This window comes from Callionymus lyra, chromosome 13 (genome assembly GCF_982586985.1).
Source record: "Callionymus lyra chromosome 13, fCalLyr1.hap1.1, whole genome shotgun sequence".
Taxonomy (NCBI): Eukaryota; Metazoa; Chordata; class Actinopteri; order Syngnathiformes; family Callionymidae; genus Callionymus; species Callionymus lyra.
The window spans coordinates 12,373,879-12,396,742 of record NC_141830.1 but is presented as its reverse complement, the minus strand read 5'-3'; the positions used below and the strand labels follow the sequence as shown (position 1 = coordinate 12,396,742).

General features: G+C 36.3%; 1 protein-coding gene across 1 annotated transcript; it reads right to left on the bottom strand.

Moving 5' to 3' along the window:
* Nucleotides 1–18,538: 18,538 nt before the first annotated feature.
* On the bottom strand, nucleotides 18,539–22,237 carry sod2 (superoxide dismutase 2, mitochondrial). Its single transcript, XM_087804935.1, has 5 exons — nucleotides 22,117–22,237; nucleotides 20,301–20,506; nucleotides 20,018–20,134; nucleotides 19,030–19,209; nucleotides 18,539–18,958 (listed from the first exon to the last, which is right to left on the bottom strand). Exons 1-5 carry the CDS (start codon nucleotides 22,143–22,145, stop codon nucleotides 18,813–18,815), a joined length of 678 nt encoding a protein of 225 aa, XP_087661061.1. The 5' UTR covers nucleotides 22,146–22,237; the 3' UTR covers nucleotides 18,539–18,812.
* Between the last annotated feature and the right edge of the window lie 627 nt (nucleotides 22,238–22,864).

Sequence of the window (22,864 nt, the reverse complement as noted above, 5' to 3'; positions counted from 1 at the left end):
TCATAAGCTATGTTGTCGAGATCCAGACAAATTAACCAACTGATTACAGGCATATACATATATGTGAGAACATCATGGAAACTGAGGATGATCTTAATATTTTCAATACGGATGCTTCCAAAGATGCATTTCTTGGACATACATTTGTCCGGTAGGTCTGTTTCTGAAGATGCACCTAGCTTCCATGCAATACATACATTGTTCCTGATAAGGATGTTAAGCATAGTGTCTTTCCATTTTATAATCCATGTTGAATCTTGATCTGATTGTATTTTCATGAACTATTACCATAAGGGAGTACAGCTGAAGTTTTAATTGAGAAAATTAATATTCCATTTTCACTGGAGCCATTAGCACAGGTATTAGCATAGTTAGATGGGACGTTCTCAAAAATATATTTTAAAAATCCCAACAGATAGTTAGAATTCAAATACTGTAATTGAAAACTGTGGCAAAGTAATTTGTAGAATATTGTAGTTGGTTAGTTTTTATATGGCTATAGTATGTCACATAATGTGGACATGCACTTGACAATATACATTTCTCAACCAGTTACATTCAATAATCTCTCAACACGTAAAATTGGTTTCCCATTATTTAAGATAATAATAATAAAAAAATCTCTCCCTTCAGTAAGAGGTAAATCTAAAGTGTATTTTACTTGTCATCCAAATATTCCACTGAAAATGCTGATAGAAGATTTATCACCATGCAACTTTCCATTTTAAACATTTCTGTCAGTTTTCACCCTTTAAAATATTGAACAGCATGGATTCCCAGGACGTTGGAGTCATTCCTTTGAATTATTTTTGACAAAGTGTTTGCTAAAAAGAAGTGTGAAAGTTTCTGTTTGGAAAGCCAGATTAAATGTTGGACCAGTGGATTGTTTCTCTGCCTGTATTCCGTCTTTGCCGTTCTTGATTTGGTCGTGATTTATCTATTTTTCTTCTCCCCCTCGGCAGCACTTATTATTTCTGACCAACACAGAGTCAGAGTAGAACGTGGCCAACGACTTTATCCTCCCTAACATCTGTAACAGATGTTGCAGCTTTGCAAAATGTGCCTTTCTCTCGCAGTTGTCTCCTGTGGTTCTCTGGTCTTTCTATTTACTGACCAACAGAAAGTGACGAATCCATTATTATTCTAAAACCAACGTCCATCTGTAGATTCGGGGTTGGTACAGATTTAAACACCATGAGTCATCTGCTATGCAAACGGCTGCCAGCAGATCCACTTTGGGACAAACAAAGCAAGACTTTGTAACTCGCTGAGGATTCTTTGTTTTTGTCGACGCTCAAGCATATACCTGGAAAGTCTGTTTGAATCTTGACAACCCTCCTAAAACAGTGTTGACAAATGGGCCTGCTTGCACTCCAAAAACAACGTTTAGCTCTTCTTCGTAGCCCAGATGAAAATGGAATGTGCTTGCAGAGCAATAAAGTTTGAGATCAGACGCACAGGGAGCCAAACTCAATACACAGCTGCCTGTTGATAAGAGATTCATCTCATCATCTCTGCTGGACTGTTTCCCTCGACCTCTGATTGCCATTTCCTGGTGCAACACTCATTCCATTCAGAGCAAATAATGCTCACAAATGATAACTGCCAAGTCAAGCGGTTGACGTGGCAGTGAAGCATCTTCATTTTATCAATTATTTCAGCATAAACGTTGCATCATACTTGAGTCTTCTGTAGCTACTGATGTGTACTTTACAATAAAGTATAGCTATCGGCAAAATGAAAATAAAGAGAATTCTTAATATGTTTTATTGCTGACATCCCATTTGTATTTAAAGGCCCATTGTCGGCTTCCAAAAATAGACAAAACGCTTATTTAGTTCTGGTGATGACTTTTCAAGAAAAAATAATTGACGTATATTTTGTCTGTAGTGTAGGGAATATCAGTGGTGCTGTCATGAGTGCAATTTTATTGATAATACATTAAGAAATAAAAATAACAACATGAATGAGCAGACATGTATAATTAATATGAGGGTTAAGCCAAAAGGAGATATGGACTTAAATGAGAAAGAAATGCTGTCCGTCTATGGTAAGATGACATGATATGATGATAAAAAGTCTGCGCCTCTGTTACCCATGATCCCCCTGCTGGAGATTTATTAATGTGATTGATTGACTGTTGCAAAGTACAAGAGAAGATAATTAAAAGTCCTCATTCAAGTACGGTACATTTTTACTTTTTGAAAATATCAAATATATATAGATATATAGCTAAGAGAGGATAGTCTGAACGTTTGTGTGTTGGTTTTCCTCGTTAGAGATTCGACTTGGATCTTACAAATTAGATTTGCTCATTTTAAATGAACAATCTTCGCAAAATACACACAATCTGGAAAACTCTCAGACTCTGGTTTTTCCGCTGAATATTCTTGATTGAATTTCTTGTCGACGCAATTAGGTCACTGGAAAATGTCTACACTCCTGAAGTAAATTGTGTTTATAAAAGGCTTTCCATCTACAAACTTCCAAGTCCAAGGGAAAGGAGCGACAGGGAGAGCCAACGATCACGTAATTTGACATATTGTCAAGGGATGTATTTTAGACCCGGTTTCTTAGATAATACATGCACCACAAAATACTACTACTCTAATTCTCATAAAGCATGCATTTTATAATTTTCATATTAAGTAAAAATTAAATAAGTCTTCATTGCATCAATGTAATAAAGTAGGTGCAAATACATCAGAAAATTGTCAGTAATTGTGATGCTTCTTTGTCAAAATATGAATCCATGCTCGCAGCTTGTCACATTCATCCCAACAAATGTTCCATCTCTTCTGCTCAGGCTGTTTGTTTGAGTCCAAGAAAGTTGACTGAAGTCATTCTTGAGAACATCCAAGAGGCAGGTGTCCAACAACCTTCAATTATCCTGAAGGATTCTTTTTTTTTCCACGTTCTTCTCCTCTTCAATTATCATCAAAAAAACGATGTTTCAAAGTGTGAAATCATTCAAAAGTCATCCCCCGTTTCTTTTTGTTACATAATCTTTTTTGACACTATAATGACGGATAAAAGAGCTAATATTTTATTTCTAGATCAGGGTTTTGTGAGTTGTTGTGTTCTGCTAAAGGCCAGTTTTTGTTAGGCTAACAAACGCCTTTTTAAAGGTTTCAACATACGGGGCATTTTAACATGGTAAGAACAGATGTATTTCATGTATATTTCAAAAGACCAAAACAATTGCAATGTTGTGATGCAGTAAATATAATGGTAGTACAAAAAGTGAGTGTCCACTAAAGGTTTGCTGCAGAAAAAGTGGAAGTCATGTGCACATCTAGCATAAAAAATAGACTTTGACGGGACTAAAAAAGACAGTTTAGCCTGGTTTACACAACAGACATCATAAACCGGTCCATCCAAATTCCACTTAAGTGTTGTCTGGCTAAACCAGGACACTGGATTAATGATTTTATACACGTCCTGCTTTAGTATTTAGTTCTTACATACAGCATATATTCCATATAAACACGATTTTCTTCTGGCAGAAACCTCTTCCGGGGTTTGAAAAATTGTCGCTTTCATTCTTAACAAGAGTTTAACATAAAAAGAAATTGGAAAAAAAAAGTCTTGAAAGGAAAACCACTAAAGAAAAAGAAATAAATAGTGCATCTGCTGTCACGTGGATGTGGTTTCCGTCCAGCATGACTATGCGTAGGTGTGTCATTCTGGCGTGTGTTTAAAGGAAATATCTCCAACGACTCCTTGGGGGCACTCCGGTCCTTCTGGTCGGAATGTCACTTGTGATCTCGAAGCCCGCAGTGAAAACAAACAAATCCAGCGAGAGCAGAAAATTGAAGTTGAGGAGCGACGATAACGGTAACATGAGCGCAGCCTCAGTTGACAAGTCAGGATTCCATTCTGTAAACAGGAGCCGCAACAACGACTTGTCCCACGAAACGCTTGTTTGGTAAATTAAGGGAAAACAAAATATCTGGGACTTGTTATTCGCTCAGATACATAATATTTACCAAAATCTAAGATGACATAAGAGGTGGTGGGAGAAACTTCCTGGTCTCTGTTCTTTTAATGGGCGTTGGACTACGGTTCTATCTTTCCCCCTTCTGATTTCATTGTAATGAAGTCACCCTGTGGTTATATCACTACTCTGGCACTGCAGTGGGTCATGTGTGAACTTTGGAAGACTCTCAGCGCTCTTTAAATCATCATTGTATACTGCTGGATCTTTTGCTTTCATCTATCAAGAGAAGAAGTAGCATGAAATAATAACTATGTATATTACCTTAATAAAGTATTCATACCCCTTCTATTTTTTATATTTTTCAAATAAATGTATTTCACGTGACACAACAAGACAGTAGGAAATGATTGTGAAGTGGAATGAAAATGATACATAGTTTGCAGTTTAGCCTGTAATTACAGCTGCAAGTATTTTAGGGTATTTCTCCATCAGCTTTGCACATCTACAGACTGATTTGTTTGCCAATCTTTTCGCAAAATAGCTCTAGCTCAGCCAGATTGGATGGAGAGCATCTGTGAACAACAATTGCCACAGATTCTCGATAGATGTAGGTCTGGACATTGACTTGGTCATTCTAACACATGAATATTCTTTGATCTGAATCATTCCTTTGTAGCTCCGGCTGTATGTCCAAGGCTGGTGAATCGTCTTCCCAGTCTCAAGTTTTTTGCAGTCTTTAACATGTCCATCCTCCCAACAACTCTGACCAGCTTCATTTTCCTGTCTAAAGAGCATCAAAGCATGAGGATGACAACAGGCGTTTGTTTGTCTTCATGAAGCTCTTTGTTGACTGGTGTTCTCTTAGAAAATAGGCACCAAGGCCTTCAAAGAATTGATGTATTAATACCATACTGGTACTTAATTACACAAATGTAATTCTAGTAACCACTTCATTTTAGGTTGTCAGAGCACAAGGGACTGAATACATAAGCACGTAACACTTTTGAGTCACAACTATGTGCTACCCTCTGTTGATCTATCACAAATAATATCAATAAAATAAATGTAAGTGTGTTTTTAAAGTGACTAAATGTGTAAAAAAAATTTGATGGGCATGAATACTTTTCAAGGCACTATAAGTTGGGTTAACTAATATTAAATATATATATATTTGATTTACTGCAGCTTTAGGGACAAAATCATAATCAGGAGACAAAAATGTAGAATTATTATTATAATTTTAAATGCACAAAAAATACTTATTTGAGATTTGTCTGTCAAACTTTTGATTTTAATTTCTTAAACTGAGTCAAATTCTTAACAAATAAAGTATGTGTCTTCTAAATAAAGAATGTGATGAACCTGTTTTATTAAAACATGATTTTTTTTTTAAAGCCTGTCCAGGAACAATCCTGCACACATTTACATTTTGAGCCAAGTGTTACTTGATGTTTCCAGTCTTGCTACATCTGTGCAGTTCAAAAAATCTGTTGTTGTCGACTCATCATGACAACAACAGCTGTGGACTGTCAACTGACTGGAGGGGGGGGTTAAGATGTGAACATGTGAGCTGCAGGAAGATGAGGAGATTTCATTGCAGCTAAATAACAAGTCCAATCTGGAACATTTTAATTAAACCTTCTTGCTTGTCAGAAGCACTGAAGTGAAAACCTCTCAATGTAACGTATTAACTTCCTATATTTGTCAAAAACGAGAGAGACTTCCAAGTTCTTCTAGCACACACATTTGGAAACCTGTCACATCTATAAACATCTTTTATAAACACGTTTAAATCTCTTGTGTTTGCATAAAAATCTCTCTTTCATTGAAGAACTATTACGTTCACTCCTCTCCTTCTAAAAACATTGTGACAACCTCTGGTGATGACTAAAAACATTCCACATCAATGGACGTGAAAAGCTCAAGCATAAATGCCTGCAAAATTAGGTACAACAAAAACTTTTGGGAATCTTTGTCATTTTATATTAATGTGTAGAACATAGTGCTGCGTTCAGGAGCAATTTTGGTTAAACTGACATTATATCCAAGCTGAAAATGATCGGTTCTTAATACTTTTCCCTTGTAAAAAGGTGACATTGATTTGACTGCGATGCTGGAGGCGGCGTGTGAGGTCTAAGGTGCGTTAAACGTCTCCCCACAGTCATTTCACGCACCAGCGGCAGCTCATGCCGTTCGTAAATAACTGCACATGTGTAAACATGAACACAAACCTTAACATCAGTTCAGCCCAATTATGAGTGCAAATGCTCACAAATCCAGGGGCTTATGTGTTAAACCTTTCTTTATGAACCCATAAAAAACAAACTATATGGTTTGTGTTTTTGTTGGTCCCCTGGTACATTGTCATTCAAATAAAACGTGTGGCAGAGCAGAGCTTTTAAGGTCTATTAATCTAACTTGAACACTGATAAACTACAACTTGAGAGTTTTTCCACTCAGGCGTGTGTCAACCTCAGACTTTATACACACTTCTGCTAAACAGTTTTGGCTGAAAAACAATCCAATACTGCTGTGGAATATAGTTGAAGTGAATGACGCAGACTAAACACACATTGAGGTGCAAACATCTGTAGTTACACAAAGTTTTCTGAAGTCTAAGATAAGAAAGAATATGATACACAATTGTTTGGTAAATAAAAACGATTCTTTTTTTACATTTAAAAATAAATTAGGAGCTACAAGATGTCATGAACAAATGTTATTAGAGAAATAAAGCTAATTAACTGTGGGAAATATAAGTTAAAAAAAATGTATAATGGGTTCAATCATTAGACTAAATTACATGTGATGAAGAAGAAAACGAAGGCATGGTGGAATGGTCGGACGTGGCTGTATAAAGTGAGTACCAGAAACAATGAAAGCTTTAATGGCCAGTTGTAAGAGATGTCATGGTTTAAAGACTTGTAAAAAAGAAAGAGTCTGAGAGGAAGATACTGAGGGAGTATTTAATTGGGTTAATTGAAATGCCGTACATAGATGTAGTAGAAGAGATTGCATTTTATTTGAGTTCCTTTGAAGCGGATCATCTGAGAAAGTCCTCCTTTCCTCGCCTTATGTCCATTTAAGTTCACGACAGTGGACCACCAAGTTTGGATGTGAACACAGAGAAATTCAGCTTCAAAACAGTACAAATCGTGTTTTGATTATCGAGACCTTGGCCTCGGGTTTCAACAGCCCAGGTTTTTTCCTATGACATATGTGTGTATTTGTGCTCCAGCCGTGCACAGGATACGATGAAGTAATAGAACGTTTGAGTAACTTAAACAAGACCAGTGGGGGGCATTTAATTATTATTATTAAATCATATTTGCAGGTACAACAATGGAAATGACGGAATATCCCTGATATTAAACACCTGTGTTTAGCTACTTTGATGGAATCAATGACATTTTCAGGCTGTGCTGAAGTGATTATACTGACATATGCTGTTCACACAGATCCACAACATAATTAAAATATATATTAATATACTGCTTCATCATTTTCTTTGCAGAAAAATGCCTGCATCTCATTTAACAATAAATGTCACTTCCATGTTTGAACAATACTCATAAATCAAATCTTTTTCAGGTATATAATCTCCTCTTAAAATGTAATTAAGTGTTTAACTACTTGGAAATGTGTCCAAAAATTCTACAGGCTTTATTAAGTAGAGATGGATGCAGAATACTTGTACCAAAATAGCACATGTTCTGACAAATACACTAGTAACTGTCAGAAAAGCAATACAGATTTCAGTCTTATTTTGGTGCCACTGTAGGACATTCAATAAGTATCTTGCCCAAGAATTATACAGTTGAAATAAATGTAGATATACAATTATCTCTTAATTTCCTTAGGTCAATTTTTCTTTTTTAACAAATACAAATTCCTTTTAAAATATATATAATAATTACCTTTTTATGAATCACATCACTATATATTCATGTTCTCCTGGTGTTTACTTATACATTTATTTCATATCAACAAACACATATTGATTATGACTATATATTTTTAATAAACATATGTTGTATAACATTTCGCCTCTCATGACATGTCAGTATTTTGGTCTTTAAGAAGAGAAGCAACAGGTCCACTTAAAACCAATGGGATTGGAAATTAGAATTTCACTTTTAGTTCTGTTTTACTTTGAACACCTTAAATATTCATAAGAAAAGATAATGAATTAGGTCTTTTTTATCATCCGCAGGGCAGGTTTAAATTTAAAAAACACAATCTGACTTTTGAACTAAATAATGACCACATTTTGTCTAACGATTCACTGTCTCAATTTTTCCAAGCTGGTTTTTCCACTTGCAGTTCTCCATGTGGATACATATTTAGACAATGAAGTTCAGCAAAGGCCAGAGGATCTCTGCAGAAGTCTTCTCGTCTTCCTGTTATGATCTCATAATCTCTGACATGTGAAGTCATCTCAGAGTACTTTCACAGATTAAATCAATCTGTTGTTATTAAAAACATTAACTGTGACTCACCAGGACAATTTTAAACTATACCCCTGTATTATACTAATGTAGAAAGAGGTTAATATCATAATATCGAAAATTACCAAATGCAAGACTCTTAATTAAAAACTCACACCTTTGTAAGTAAGTAAGTAAGTAAAGGTTATTTTTAAAGCATCTTTCTAGACCAGGGTCACAAAGCTCTTTAACAATAAAAAAAACAATATTCAGTTAAAATATAAACTTTAAAAGATCAAACACATAAGACAAACACAGTTTCCCAGATAATAAGGGAAAAGTCTGCACAAATAAAAATGTCTTAAGATGTTTCTTAAAGGAGTCAGTAGATCATCAAACACAGAGGAAGATCGTTCCAAAGCTTAGGAGCAACAGCCTGGAAGGATTTCTCTCCTCTGGTCCTGAACCGTGTTCAGGAACCATCAGTAGATTCTGATCCACAGACCTCAGAGCCCGAGCTGGGGTGTAAGGCTGGATCAGATCACTGATGTAACGAGGAGCCTGACCATGAATAGCGTAAGAACCAGAATTTTTAAGTTGATCCTGAAAGAAACCGGCAGCCAGTTAAGAGAGGATTGGGGAAATGTGAGTTCTTCTACTAGAGCGGGTCTGAATTCTCACTTCAGAGTTGTGTATTAACTGCAGGCGAGACAGCTGCTTCTTGTTTAGAAACGAAAATAAACTGTTCCAATAATAAACTAAGGGGCCTTTGGTCCATCTAGTCATTTCATGTGGCCCCGCTAAATAGTCTACCATATTAAAGTAGATTTATGTTCACGCTAGTACTGTGACCTACATGGATGTCTGTCAAAGTTAAGGCAAGAAACATATATGATCAATGTCAACAAAAAGTCTGATAACAGTTAAACCGAATTTGCTGGGTATGTGTGGTGAAGGCGGACAGACGTGAAGATAAATGAGATTGATTGAAACTGGACTCATACTTACTGTTTGAGACATAAATACGTTTTTGAAATACACATTTCGACCAAGTTTTAAGCCTCCTGTGCTCCTGTGCGATTGTATTCGACACCTCCAGTCGTTATAACATGAAGCCCTCTTGGTTACAATGTGTGATACTAGTATGTATTATTTTGTTGGTGTGAAATAATCATAATAATGGCTAAATCTGAGGAACTGACATCGACGTCATCCATGTGATCTAACTTGACAATAAAACAAAGCAGTGTCTGCATTCATGCTATGGAAAGAGTTTTCATATGTCTCGCCATTTAATTAACACCAGACAACGTGATTTATTTCTCCAACGCCACGTAGGAATATGTGACCTGTTCCACTGGAATTCAGCTCCATATGTCCTCCAGTGATTGAGTCGTGCAGCTCGGCCCTCGCGAGCCTTTAGAGTTGGTCAGCCTCGGCCAGGCGTCGGAACGAGCTGTCGATTCCAATCACTCTTTGCATTTGTTTCAAGCACAAGAGGGCACCGCCATCCAATCAGGCTTGAACTCTCTGAAGATGTATTGTCTTACACGTCAAAGGCATCCGTGCGAGTCCCGGCAAGTGTGAAAATTGTTTTTGCGAATGACTGTCTGACCCAGACTGACCAGTGCCTCAGGCGTGCTCTACTCTGCATTTCTGGTTTTAGAGCTTTCACATCCATGTCTAGTTTATTCCCAGCTCTTGTCTCTTTTTTTTTTTGCTTTTAGGGGGCAATAAATGTTACGCCCAACTGCCGACGCTTGAGAGAACAGACGTATTAAAACAAGGTTGCGGTCCCGCTCTGTGTTATTTTCTGCAGGGATGTAAACACTCATGATAGATGTTGTTCCTCATAATTTAGAAATTCAACACACACAGAAGTAAACAGACTGTTTCCGTCATTATCTTCCCTCTTTATTTATTTATCTCTAATAAGCGTATGGGACAGAAAGTTAGCAAACACTTTATCATTATGACCCTGGTCTAGAAAGGCGCTATATAAATAGAGATTATTATTATTATTATTATTATGAAAGTCCTCAAGTTATTTCCTGCTTATTAAACACACGTGAAAGTCATGTCAAGTTTATAAACTATTAAATCTCCTTTTCATACTGTCACAAACTATTTTGTTTTTGTTAGATTGGTTCAATATTTGAGTTAGCATTAGCTTTCTTTTCTCTTTTACAAATTCAGCCTGATATTGATTTATATTTGTAGTTGTCATCAGATAGATGTGTGACAACTTTAAGGTCAATATTTGGGTCTATTAAGAACTCTCAGAGTCTTTGACTCTATTAAAAACGCGGAATCAATGAAACAAGTGCATTCAAGATTCCATAGTTGTATTCTCTTTTAACTTACCCATAACACAGTTTTTGTTTGCAAAGTGAACCTAACGAGTGATCTGTTATTGTTTTCATTCACTTTTCACCCTAATATAATTATCAATAAACAGTATACACACATTTTTAACAACATAGACACATTTAAATGACGCATCAGTAAATACAAGAACATTAAAAATGCCTAAAGGGCACCTAATGTGCTGATTAAAGTGTGCCTTAAATTGTTCTAGGACTTCTATTATACTCATGAGAATGTTTCTTTTTGCACAAAACTCTAATTTAATAAAGGTATTTACATTAGAAAATACTCTTAAGCCCCGCCCACTTAAAATGCTCCTTTTCAGCTGTGACCAAGTCTCATCCAAGCAACCACGCCCACTCTGCTCTGATTGGTCACAAAAAAACGAGTTGCATTCAAAGACTAACGTAAATTTCAATTCAACCCTGAAACTCCTGTTTTGTACATCAAAAACAATAATAAAAATAAGGTTTGCTGTTTAACGTTCAAATTACGAAAACACCTAAAGGCAGAAGTAACTCTCATCATGTTTACATAAATATTTATTTTGTTTCACGATTAACATGTAGGTACTTAACTGATTTAGGGGCTTCTAGGGGAGGACATTTGCACCAGTGTGATGTCAGAATGTTTAATTTAAACCGTAATCTCGTTTGGCGAGATTTCACACAGGGGAGAACTTTTAAGAATAACTTCAAAACGGAGCAACGCCATGATGAATGAACTACTACATTTTGAAGAGGACGACTTAATAAGTCAGTTGGGTTTTCACATTAGGTGCACTTTAAATTCAAATGAAGTAACCTAGACACCATTAGAATTGAACCATATGCTCCTTGTGCCCTTGTGGACATTTCATACAATTACCATTAACGTACGCTGAGAACTTTCCGAGTTATTTCGTTAACAGACAGATCATTGGCTGTAGTAAAGTAGTGACACGACATATTGGCCAGAAGTGTCATCCAGGAGGATGAAGTATTTGCCACCTACTTGTACACACATTAAAATAACACCTGTAATGCAAAGACACACTTTGTTTATAAGTACTTGGGTCTGAATGACATTTTTGCACCTTTGATTCCATGGAAAAGCAAAGAGAGTAGCAAATTACTTTTGGAAATGCAACACTCATTAGCACTCAATTAAAGAGTGGAAACTGGACAAAATGGTCGACCACTTGGCCCCAGGTGTAATTGGAACCACATTGAAGCACAACAAGAAAGTATAAACATTGTTTTACTAGTATTGTTTATGGGTGGATGGGCTGAAACATTTTTTGGACAGCAACATTGAGGCAAATAATGTTGGAAACTCTTTTTTTTTTTTTTAAAAACAGCGATAACGACCAACCAGTAAAAGTCAATTAGCTACACAGTGTTTTTTTCAGTGGTCTAGTTAGTAAATTCAACAGCACATGTAGGAGAGTCTGAGGTCACTCACGTGTTGAGCTTCACTCGTGTTCCAGGGACTGTGTCACCACACATGGAGGAGGTCGGTCCACGGCAAGATACGTCACACTGAGAAGATCCTGTCGAGAAAAATCTGATTGATGACAATTCTTTCAATCGTTTATAATCAATGGGCCTGAGAAGTGAGGGATGACATTGAAATTAACTGGAGCTAAGAGAGAAATAAAAAGGCTGACAGTTCTTTGCGAAAAGTGTTTAAATTGCATCTGTTTCTGACGGAAAAATCCAGTGGCAGGAGGAATATTCATCACAGAAACACAGCACTAACAGTAAAACTGGAGTTCTTCTGTTGGAACGCTGACATTTTGGTTCATGATAAATCACTTTCACCTCAACTCCAAAAAAACATCTCATCCAGCAGCAGCTTTTAACACATCGGTTGATTCCCTTAAAAATATTGTTGCTACTAAAATTTGGGTCAAGGCTTCATTGTTGGTTCGCATGTCAACATTACTTAGCTGGCTAGTTAGCATAGTTAGTCAACATATTGTTTGTTGGCTAGTCAGCTTCATGTTAGTTAGCATGTTAACATATTGTTTGCTGGCTAGTCAGCTTCATATTAGTTAGCCTGTTGACACACTGTTTGTTGACTAGTTAGCTTCACATTAGTTAGCCTGTTGACACACTGTTTGTAGGCTAGTTAGCTTCACGTTAGTTAGCATGTTAACATATTAGTTTGCTGGCTAGTCAGCTTCAGGTTAGTTAGCCTGTTGACACACTGTTTGTTGGCTAGTCAGCGTCATGTTAGTTAGCAAGTTAACATATTGTTTGCTGGCTAGTCAGCTTCATATTAGTTAGCCTGTTGACACACTGTTTGTTGACTAGTTAGCTTCATATTAGTTAGCCTGTTGACATACTGTTTGTTGGCTTGTTAACTTCATGTTAGTTAACATGTTTACATACTGTTTGTTGGCTAGTTAGCTTCATGTTAGTTAACATGTTTACATACTTTTTGTTTGCTAGTAAGCTTCATGTTAGCTAGCATGTTAACATACTTTTTGTTTGCTAGTAAGCTTCATGTTAGTTAGCATGTTTACATACTGTTTTTTGGCTAGTAAGCTTCATGTTAGTTAGCATGTTTACATACTGTTTGTTGGCTAGTAATCTTCATGTTAGTTAGCATGTTTACATACTGTTTGTTGGCTAGTTAGCTTCATGTTAGTTAGCATGTTTACATACTGTTTGTTGGCTAGTTAGCTTCATGTTAGTTAGCATGTTTACATACTGTTTGTTTGCTAGTAAGCTTCATGTTAGTTAGCATGTTAACATACTGTTTGTTTGCTAGTAAGCTTCATGTTAGTTAACATGTTTACATACTGTTTGTTGGCTAGTTAGCGTCATGTTAGTTAACATGTTTACATACTTTTTGTTTGCTAGTAAGCTTCATGTTAGCTAGCATGTTAACATACTTTTTGTTTGCTAGTAAGCTTCATGTTAGTTAGCATGTTTACATACTGTTTTTTGGCTAGTAAGCTTCATGTTAGTTAGCATGTTTACATACTGTTTGTTGGCTAGTTAGCTTCATGTTATTTAGCATGTTTACATACTGTTTGTTGGCTAGTAAGCTTCATGTTAGTTAGCATGTTTACATACTGTTTGTTGGCTAGTTAGCTTCATGTTAGTTAGCATGTTTACATACTGTTTGTTTGCTAGTAAGCTTCATGTTAGTTAGCATGTTAACATACTGTTTATTTGCTAGTAAGCTTCATGTTAGTTAACATGTTTACATACTGTTTGTTGGCTAGTAAGCTTCATGTTAGTTAGCATGTTTACAAACAGTTTTTTGGCTAGTTAGCGTCATGTTAGTTAACATGTTTACATACTGTTTGTTTGCTAGTAAGCTTCATGTTAGTTAACATGTTTACATACTGTTTGTTGGCTAGTAAGCTTCATGTTAGTTAGCATGTTTACAAACTGTTTGTTGGCTAGTTAGCTTCATGTTAGTTAACATGTTTACATACTGTTTGTTTGCTAGTAAGCTTCATCTTAGTTAACATGTTTACATACTGTTTGTTGGCTAGTAAGCTTCATGTTAGTTAGCATGTTTACAAACTGTTTGTTGGCTAGTTAGCTTCATGTTAGTTAACATGTTTACATACTGTTTGTTGGCTAGTAAGCTTCATGTTAGTTAGCATGTTTACAAACTGTTTGTTGGCTAGTTAGCTTCATGTTAGTTAACATGTTTACATACTGTTTGTTTGCTAGTAAGCTTCATCTTAGTTAACATGTTTACATACTGTTTGTTGGCTAGTAAGCTTCATGTTAGTTAGCATGTTTACAAACTGTTTGTTGGCTAGTTAGCTTCATGTTAGTTAACATGTTTACATACTGTTTGTTTGCTAGTAAGCTTCATGTTAGATAGCATGTTTACATACTGTTTGTTGGCTAGTTAGCTTCATGTTAGTTAGCATGTTTACATACTGTTTGTTTGCTAGTAAGTAGTAAGTATGTTCAGTTGTCTGCCAACTGTCCGATACTAAATTATTAGTCAGGAAGTTTTGTTTAAAAGGAAAAGTTGCATTCTTTGATGTGCCACAGCTCACATGTGCCTGTTGACCATGAGTTACTGTTACGGTTCAATCCAGAGATTCCAGAAGATAGTATCAATGAAGACACAGATGTGTGTCTGGGGAACTCTATTAAAGGAATGTTAGAAATAAAACATTCAGTGCGTTACAAAAGTATGAATAGATACTTAATCTCTAAAGTAAGAGATTATTTCCTTTTTTATGTTAGCAGACAAGATAGCAAATGACACAACACTGACTGTATGAGATTATTCAACATAATTGTAAACAGTATAACTTTATTTTAAATAAATATTACAGCAGCTGATAATTAAGGTCAAATGTAGGCATTTGATTACTTTTTGCTGGCCTGTGTATTACAAATCAGCTAGTTATATTAATATTATAATATTATTATTTATAAGTTTTGGTCCAAATAGTCTTGAAAATGGGTTTCAGCTTAGATAAGATACGATATATTGTGAAACTGTAGGAAAAAGTATATATTGTTAGTATTGTTGAGTACTTGACTCTGGTGTTGCAGCCAAAATAGGTCCAAACAATAACTTTAAAAGCTGCTGGAGTTGAGTGTATCCTCTCATCCTCACTCATGGCCGGGACATTGCATGATTTCATTTAGTTCCTTAATATATTGAACTATGACAGAAAAATGGAAAAGATTCAGTCCTGTCGATACATAATCGTGGAAAACAAACTTTTATTTCAGATATAATTATTTGTTTGGCTAGTTAGCAATTTACAGGTGACTTAATTGAAATTGATATATTCACATTCTTTAAAAGTACTTTAAAATGGGCATTCATATTTAGCTCTTATTATTTTTTATTATTATTATTATAAGACTCTGAAGTCCACACTGATGATGTGATGGAGCTCGATGGTTCACTGCTTTGTTTTGGAAGTGAGTCGTGTTGGCTTGACATCTACAGACCATATACAGTTCTGCCTCATCCTTATAGCTGTAAATCCTGTTTGAAACCGCTTCGCTTTTTTTCACCGGCGTCCCTGTGAGAGCAACAAGCTTCTGTCTGGCAGCAGAGAACCTTCTTTGTTGACATCAGGAAATGAAGGGGAAGAAGTATTTTAATATGCCGCCTGGTGAGACTTTAAATGCGACCTTCAAGTACTCCACGGAATGATTCCTTCCCAGACAGGAAGTCAGATCTTTCTCACTGGGACAGGGTTCTGGGCATCCTCCAGTTATCCTATCCTTCTAATCCTTTTTTCTTTTTTTTTTCAACTTGAACATCCTGACTTTCCTGCCAAAACTGTGGCGGGTGCGAATGATAAGAGAGGAGAGCCAACATTTGACAGGAAACAATCTTTGCTGCTTTTATTTAATCCGCTGAGATTACAGACTTCACTCTGTCGACATGTTTGAATGACGATAGAAAAGAGGAAAAAAAAACCTGACAGCGTTTCTCAAACGAGGTGTCAGGAGGTGTCATGTGTGAATCTCCAGAGCAAGACGTTAAGACAGGAAGAGAGCGAGAATACTGGTTTCTATCAGTTGTAGTCCAACTGATACATTTACTGGATAATCTGAATTATAGTGATACTGCTGGAGGTTAAGAAGAAAGTGCAGACAGGGTGGAAATGAATGATCTCCAGAAAGAGTGAAAGGGAAGGAATGATAGACTTGAATATGATCTCAAATGTTGAAGAGTCAGTTCTTTTAAAGAGTTGTTCAACTTGGATCGATCCCACATGAACCCAAACAGCCTCGAGCAAAGATGTTTTTTCTCAGCAGGACTTTGCACAAGTGCTACATAACCAAAGTAAAATGTTTGCTTTCAACTGTGTTCTCATGCAGATTTCAAAAGCTGCTGAAAACTCTTCTTTTTTTTGTCTCCTTCAGCGAATGATTGACTGCAGCCCCGACTAATCAATCACTCTCCGAGGAGGCACTGAAAAGAAAGTTTTCGCTCCCAACACGCCGGGAGCCAAGCGGGTGCCCTGATTTAAGCTCCAGCACTTTCACGCTGCCAGGAACAACGGATGACAAGTCCTGGAAAGCTTTTTTTTTTTTTCCCCTCCTGGATGTTGCCACTTACTTCTAAAATGACTTTCAAGGTTGTGGCTTCACAATAGCAGCTTGTCTCGGGCAAAGAGCACAGGCGACTCACATCAGGGAGGAATGTGGGGCACAGAAGAGGAGGACGCGTCAGTCCGTCAAATGAAAGGCAGATAAATGTTGTTTTTTAACATGTGGGAGTTTCACAAATGTGTTGAAATCTGTATTTTGGTAATGATAATTTACTGCAAATGATACACTATCAGGTCGATTCATTTACCCAGTAAGCATTTGATGAAGAAGCCAAATCTTTGAATGTAGATTTGGCCCTTTTTTATTCATTTATTGGAATATTTATTTTAAGTTTTTTATTATTTTTTGGGGGGTGTGGGTGGCTTGGAGTTTGACTTTTTTTTTTTACTGTTTTCTTTTTTTTAATCTATCTATCTATCTATCTATCTATCTATCTATCTATCTATCTATCTATCTATCTATCTATCTATCTATCTATCTATCTATCTATCTATCTATCTATCTATCTATCTATCTATCTATCTATCTATCTATCTATCTATCTATCTATCTATCTATCTATCTATCTATCTATCTATCTACAGTATCTCTCTCTCCATTATCTATCTATCTATCTATCTATCTATCTATCTATCTATCTACAGTATCTCTCTCTCCATTATCTATCTATCTATCTATCTATCTATCTATCTATCTATCTATCTATCTATCTATCTATCTACAGTATCTTTCTCTCTCTCTCTACATTATCTATCTATCTATCTATCTATCTATCTATCTATCTATCTATCTAAAATTACATGAGAATGCATAAATGGCCATTTTTAAGATAGATAGATAAACTTATCTGGCTCATGATTATATTTATAATGAAACAAAAATAACGTAATGTATACAGACAATTTTTAAATGTAAACACTATGATGAACATGAATCTTTAAAATAAATTATTTGCACTTGATCTTTTTTTCCATTGACTAAAAACTGAAGGAAAAGTGCTTCAAAAGAAAAACTATAGTTTTTTATGAAATGGAAAAAAAAAAAGAAAAGTGTATAACTTGGAAAGAAGGACATCAGTTATACCAGTGAAACGCAACCCTGGCTGGAGTTTATAAAAAGGAAATGGCTGTTGGCTCTCTCCAGTCCAAACTATAGCAAAAAAGAGTTTCATCTAGTAAAAAAAAGTGAAACTGGATGTAAAAGGCTGGCAATCTCTTCTAAACGTGAGTTTTATGAGTGATAAATTCAAAATGATCAGTTTAAATCAGCCTTAAGTTGTCAGTGACAGCAGTGCTGTAAAGATTTCAGGTTAAATCAAGAGCCAAAATGGAGGATTCAAGTGTGGAAAAGGTCACTCATCAGTCAAAGATATGACAGGAGAAAAAAGTCGTCATTGTTCAGGTGACACTTTTGACTAGTGTTACTGTTTTGCAAGTGTTTACTTGTCAACAGTATGACATCATTTAGCAGTACAATTGTATTCATTTGTTAATCAAATCAAGATGTCTACATCTTTTATGATGTGGTCTAAGGGAGTTATTTACTTAGCAAACGTGGAGCTTTACAGTGACTTATAATTGGTAGAACACTGCGCCCCTCTGGTCAATTGTGGCATTACAGTTGCAATGTTTGAAACGTGTCGGTTTGATTTCTCCATCTTAAGATTGACATTTAAAATGACCATATTTTCACCGCTTGTGGCTGCACATTCACATTAAGACCGCAGTTCATTCAAACAAAACATTCGACATCATAGACAAGTTATAAAGAATGATTTATTTTACAACAAAATAGGGATTATATTTTTGATTTTTCTGTCTTGATCTGACTTTAAATATGCACACTGGTTGCAACTCGTATTTTAGAATGACCTTTTTTCAGTTTATTTGGTAAAACTCATCCTTTATTTTTGGAATCATTGCAAAGCTTCACTCGTCTGGTCACTAGAGGGAGATGTGCGTGTTATTGACAGAAGACGTAGCAGGATTGTTTGCAGAGGCAACAGTTGATGAGTCCAGACTGACACAAAAATTACTTTTTGGCAGTCTGCAGACGCTCGCTGACGTTTTGCCAGTTAACGACATTCCAAATAGCTTTGACGTAGTCGGGCCGGACGTTCTTATACTGAAGGTAGTAGGCGTGCTCCCAGACGTCGATGCCCAGCAGAGGGATGAGACCTGAGGGTGACAGAAAAGAGCCCGACATCACAAAGGGTTATGGATTCGAAAAAAGACATGAAATGACAGACCTGTAGTTCCCTGTAGTGGATCCTGGTTGGCGCAGGCTGCGATACGAAGTCTTCCGGCGTCTTTGTCCAAACCGAGCCAGCCCCATCCCGAGCCCTGCACGGCCACCGTGGCTGCAGACATCTTCTCCTTCATCGCCTGGAAGGAGCCAAAGTCCCGCTTGATGGCGTCCATCAACTCCCCTGTGAAGAGCAGCAGACTTTTACAATCAAGACCAGTTTAAGAACAAAAATAATATAAATCAATAGTGTTTATGTTGAGCTTATAGCACAAGGCTGGGCAATTACAACAGTCGCAGTATTTTACATTTATTAATATAATATTTGGTGTATAAACAAGAAGGAGCGGTCTTGCCTGCAGTTAATACAAAATGCTCTAAGCTCTAGTAGAAGAACTCACATTTCCCAGATCCTTTAAACTCTTCACTGGCTGCCGGTTTCTTTCAGGATCAACTTTAAAATTCTGCTTCTTACTTTGAGATCTATTCATGGTCAGGCTCCTGCTTACATCACTGATCTGATCCAGCCTTACACCCCAGCTCAGGCTTTTAGGTCTGGGGATCAGAATCTACACTTCCGGGCCAGAGGTGAGAAATCCTTTCAGGCTGTTGCTCTTAAGCTTTGGAACGATCTTCCTCTGTGTTTGATGATCTACTGACTCCTTTTATTTTTATTTGTTCAGGCTTTTCACTGATTTTCTGGGACTCCTGTGTTTGTCTTATGTGACTTGATCCTTTAAAGCATGCATTTTAGCTATATATTGTTTTTAATTGTTAAAGCACTTGTGACCCTGGTCTAGAAAGACGCTTTACAAATAATCTTTACTTTACTATATCATGTGGCCCCTGAGATAATGTAAGGGACCGTCAAGTCAAAAACAAAAGTGTAAAAAAAAAAATCATCATAATCCAATAAACCATTTAAAAATACTGACGCTGTCAATAATTCTAAGAGATCCATTTGAATTTCAATAAAATGGAAGTGGCCCAACCTTGGGGTTCCCCTCCACCATTGGGTGAGAGATTTGTCCAGAAGATGGAGTGGTTAATGTGACCTCCGCCATTGAACTTCAGCGCAGCCTGAAGGGAAACTTGTGCAGTCACATCTCCTGGAACACAGACATACAGATTGAATCAGTTAACTGAAGGGTTGATACATTTTTGTAGTTTTTATTTGGTTCATTAGGGGGAGACCGTGTGTCATGCCAGTCAAAAAAAACAATCTATACCATTTTGTACAATGAGAGACACAAACAAGCTGATGTTCAATCGTACCCTTTGCCAGGGCTTCTTGGTACTTCTCCTCGGTAACGTTTAGGTTGTTGACGTAAGTGGCGTGGTGCTTGCTGTGGTGGAGCTGCATGATCTCTGCATTGATGTGAGGCTCCAGAGCTCCATAGTCGTACGACAGGTCAGGAAGCGAGTGCTTGAGCCTCACTGAAGCCGCCAGGGAAACATTTTGGGTGAGGCCGGCTGCACACCTGAAAGAAGGAGAAGAGTCTCCCGTCATATAGCTGCCTGACTTCTGTATTCCCCGTTACTGCGTTTGTGTCGTTTTCGTCACTACAATCTTTATTTTATTTGTTCAGGCTTTTCCTTGATTTTCTGGAACTCCTGTTGTGTTATCAGTTTTATCTTGCCCTTTAAAGTATATACTTTATTGAGTATTGTTTTGATTTTTTAAGCGCTTTGTGACCCTGGTCTGGAAAAGCGCTATACAAATAAAAACGACTTACTTACTATACACAATACTGATACCGTAGAACACATTAGTTTATGACGAATATCAAAGTTGACCAAGTACACCCTCCACAAATCTCAAACTTAACTCGCAAAACATCTAAGACAAGTAAAATACTTCACCATTATATTATAGTTATACATTTACCCGAGTCTGCCAATTAGCTAGATCGATTCTCACATCGTTTACTGAAATGTTACTATATTTTAGAATCAGAAACTTTCATTACCAGTGTTGTAAACACGACATACTTAGATTGTGTCATCTTGTTCTTTCTCTTTATGTTCTTGTTCTTATTTTATTTTATTTTTTATTTTTCATGAAAAATTGCTGTATTTTCTGTGGCTATTGGAAAAAAACAATTTCCCGAAGGAGACCTCCTGAGGGATCAATAAAGTTTTACCTTACCTTACCTTATATGGTTGTTTGTGTCAGTAGAGAATAACGGAATGAAATAAGAGAACACACAAAATAAGCAGCAGAACAACAGAACCAAGCAGCCATTGATGAATGTAATCAATAAAATAAAATAATAAAAAAAATAAAAATCACTGAAAATACCCAGTAATTGTGCAAGAAACATCTTTTTTATTTGTTCAGGCTTTTCCTTGATTTTCTGGAACTCCTGTTGTGTTATCAGTTTTATCTTGATCTTTAAAGTATATACTTTATTGAATATTGTTTTGATTGTTTAAGCGCTTTGTGACTCTGGTCTGGAAAAGCTCTATATAAATAAAAATTACTTACTTTATGTTTCCATTGCTACAGTATATTTGCAAACAACGTATGGCGTGTTTGGGCTTTTGACTCGTTTCTTCTATGCATATTATGAGAGCCACATTTTCTAATTTAACTTAATGGATAAAAAAAAAAATTAAAGTCATTATTACATAATGAAATGTGTTGAAGTTTAGCAAGCTTTTCCAATTATACCAACTTTTTTAAAAAAAAGGGTAAATGTTAAGCAAATCTAAAGTCGGATAATCAATGCGTTTCTTCATATTTATCAACATATACTAAATTTAAATCTTTAAATGGGTGGTTTGAGCCTCAGTGTCCATGTGACCTGCATGTCTGAGCTTAGATAACAACTTAAGTTACATATTGACCGCAGGCTGGGTCTGTAGGATACATTAATATACGCACATTTTATATATTTTAACACTTGTTTTGTTGTTACATTCAAGGTGCTACTAGCTAAACGGCTGACACTGAAATCGCGTCATCGAAGGCTAGCTGTTAGCCTTGAATGCTAGCCTCAAGTTCATTAGCAGCAGCTGCTAACAAACCCGTGGAGATGTCAAGAATATTTAACTGTTCATATATAAACTTTAAATTGAAAATAATTACCTGCGAAGCGGAGCAAGTCTGCAAAGCATGTTGTTTCACTCGTGGATGGATCAACTCTTGCAGAATATCTGCCCTTCAAATGTGAGTTCAACTTGACAGTGCTGTGGACTGAACCATTTATAGTAGAATAGGGGTGCGGTGTTGTACGGCAAAAACTTTATGCGCCTCTACTTCAATCTCAATCTATTTATTTCTAAACAAAAATGAGAAAAACGGATTAAAATTTAGACAATTATTATCCATTAACACAAAATGAATCCTCTAAATAAAAAGAGTTTGTTTTAAATAACAAGGTGACCCCCCCTCTTTCTTATTTATAACGGCTTTATCTTTGTTGCGTTTACGAGACGCACGGAACATTACGAAGTGAGCCTGTTTCATTCTTTGGCATCTTCTCAAATGAAACAAAGTATTTAAAAATGTAATGTGACGCTTTCTTATACTTCTGGGTACATTTATATTATTTCTATGAAACAAGGCCAAAGTCAGCGACAAGCCTTCTTCAGACGAATCTACGTAATCAACAAGGATCGTCTTCGATAAAAAGATAATCACTCAGGTGATAAATCAAGCTCACGTTTAATGTCCTTAAGGAGGGTTTGTTATCATTTAACGTTAAATAAAAGGGGCAAAGCTAAGTCTGAGCCAGTTGTTCTTAGCAGGAAGCTTGAAACTCCTTCTGATCACGAATAAATTAAAAAATAGGATAAGAATAATAACAAAAATCTTCGTCATAATCGACATTCTG

What these genes read in the sequence shown, in the direction of transcription:
- sod2 (XM_087804935.1), bottom strand. Translation starts at nt 22,145, where the DNA reads ATGCTTTGCAGACTTGCTCCGCTTCGCAG. An exon ending in AGACTTGCTCCGCTTCGCAG is followed by an intron (nt 20,507 to 22,116) that starts GTAATTATTTTC and finishes TCCTTCTTTCAG; the next exon opens with GTGTGCAGCCGGCCTCACCC. An exon ending in TGGTGGAGGGGAACCCCAAG is followed by an intron (nt 19,210 to 20,017) that starts GTTGGGCCACTT and finishes TGCTCTTCACAG; the next exon opens with GGGAGTTGATGGACGCCATC.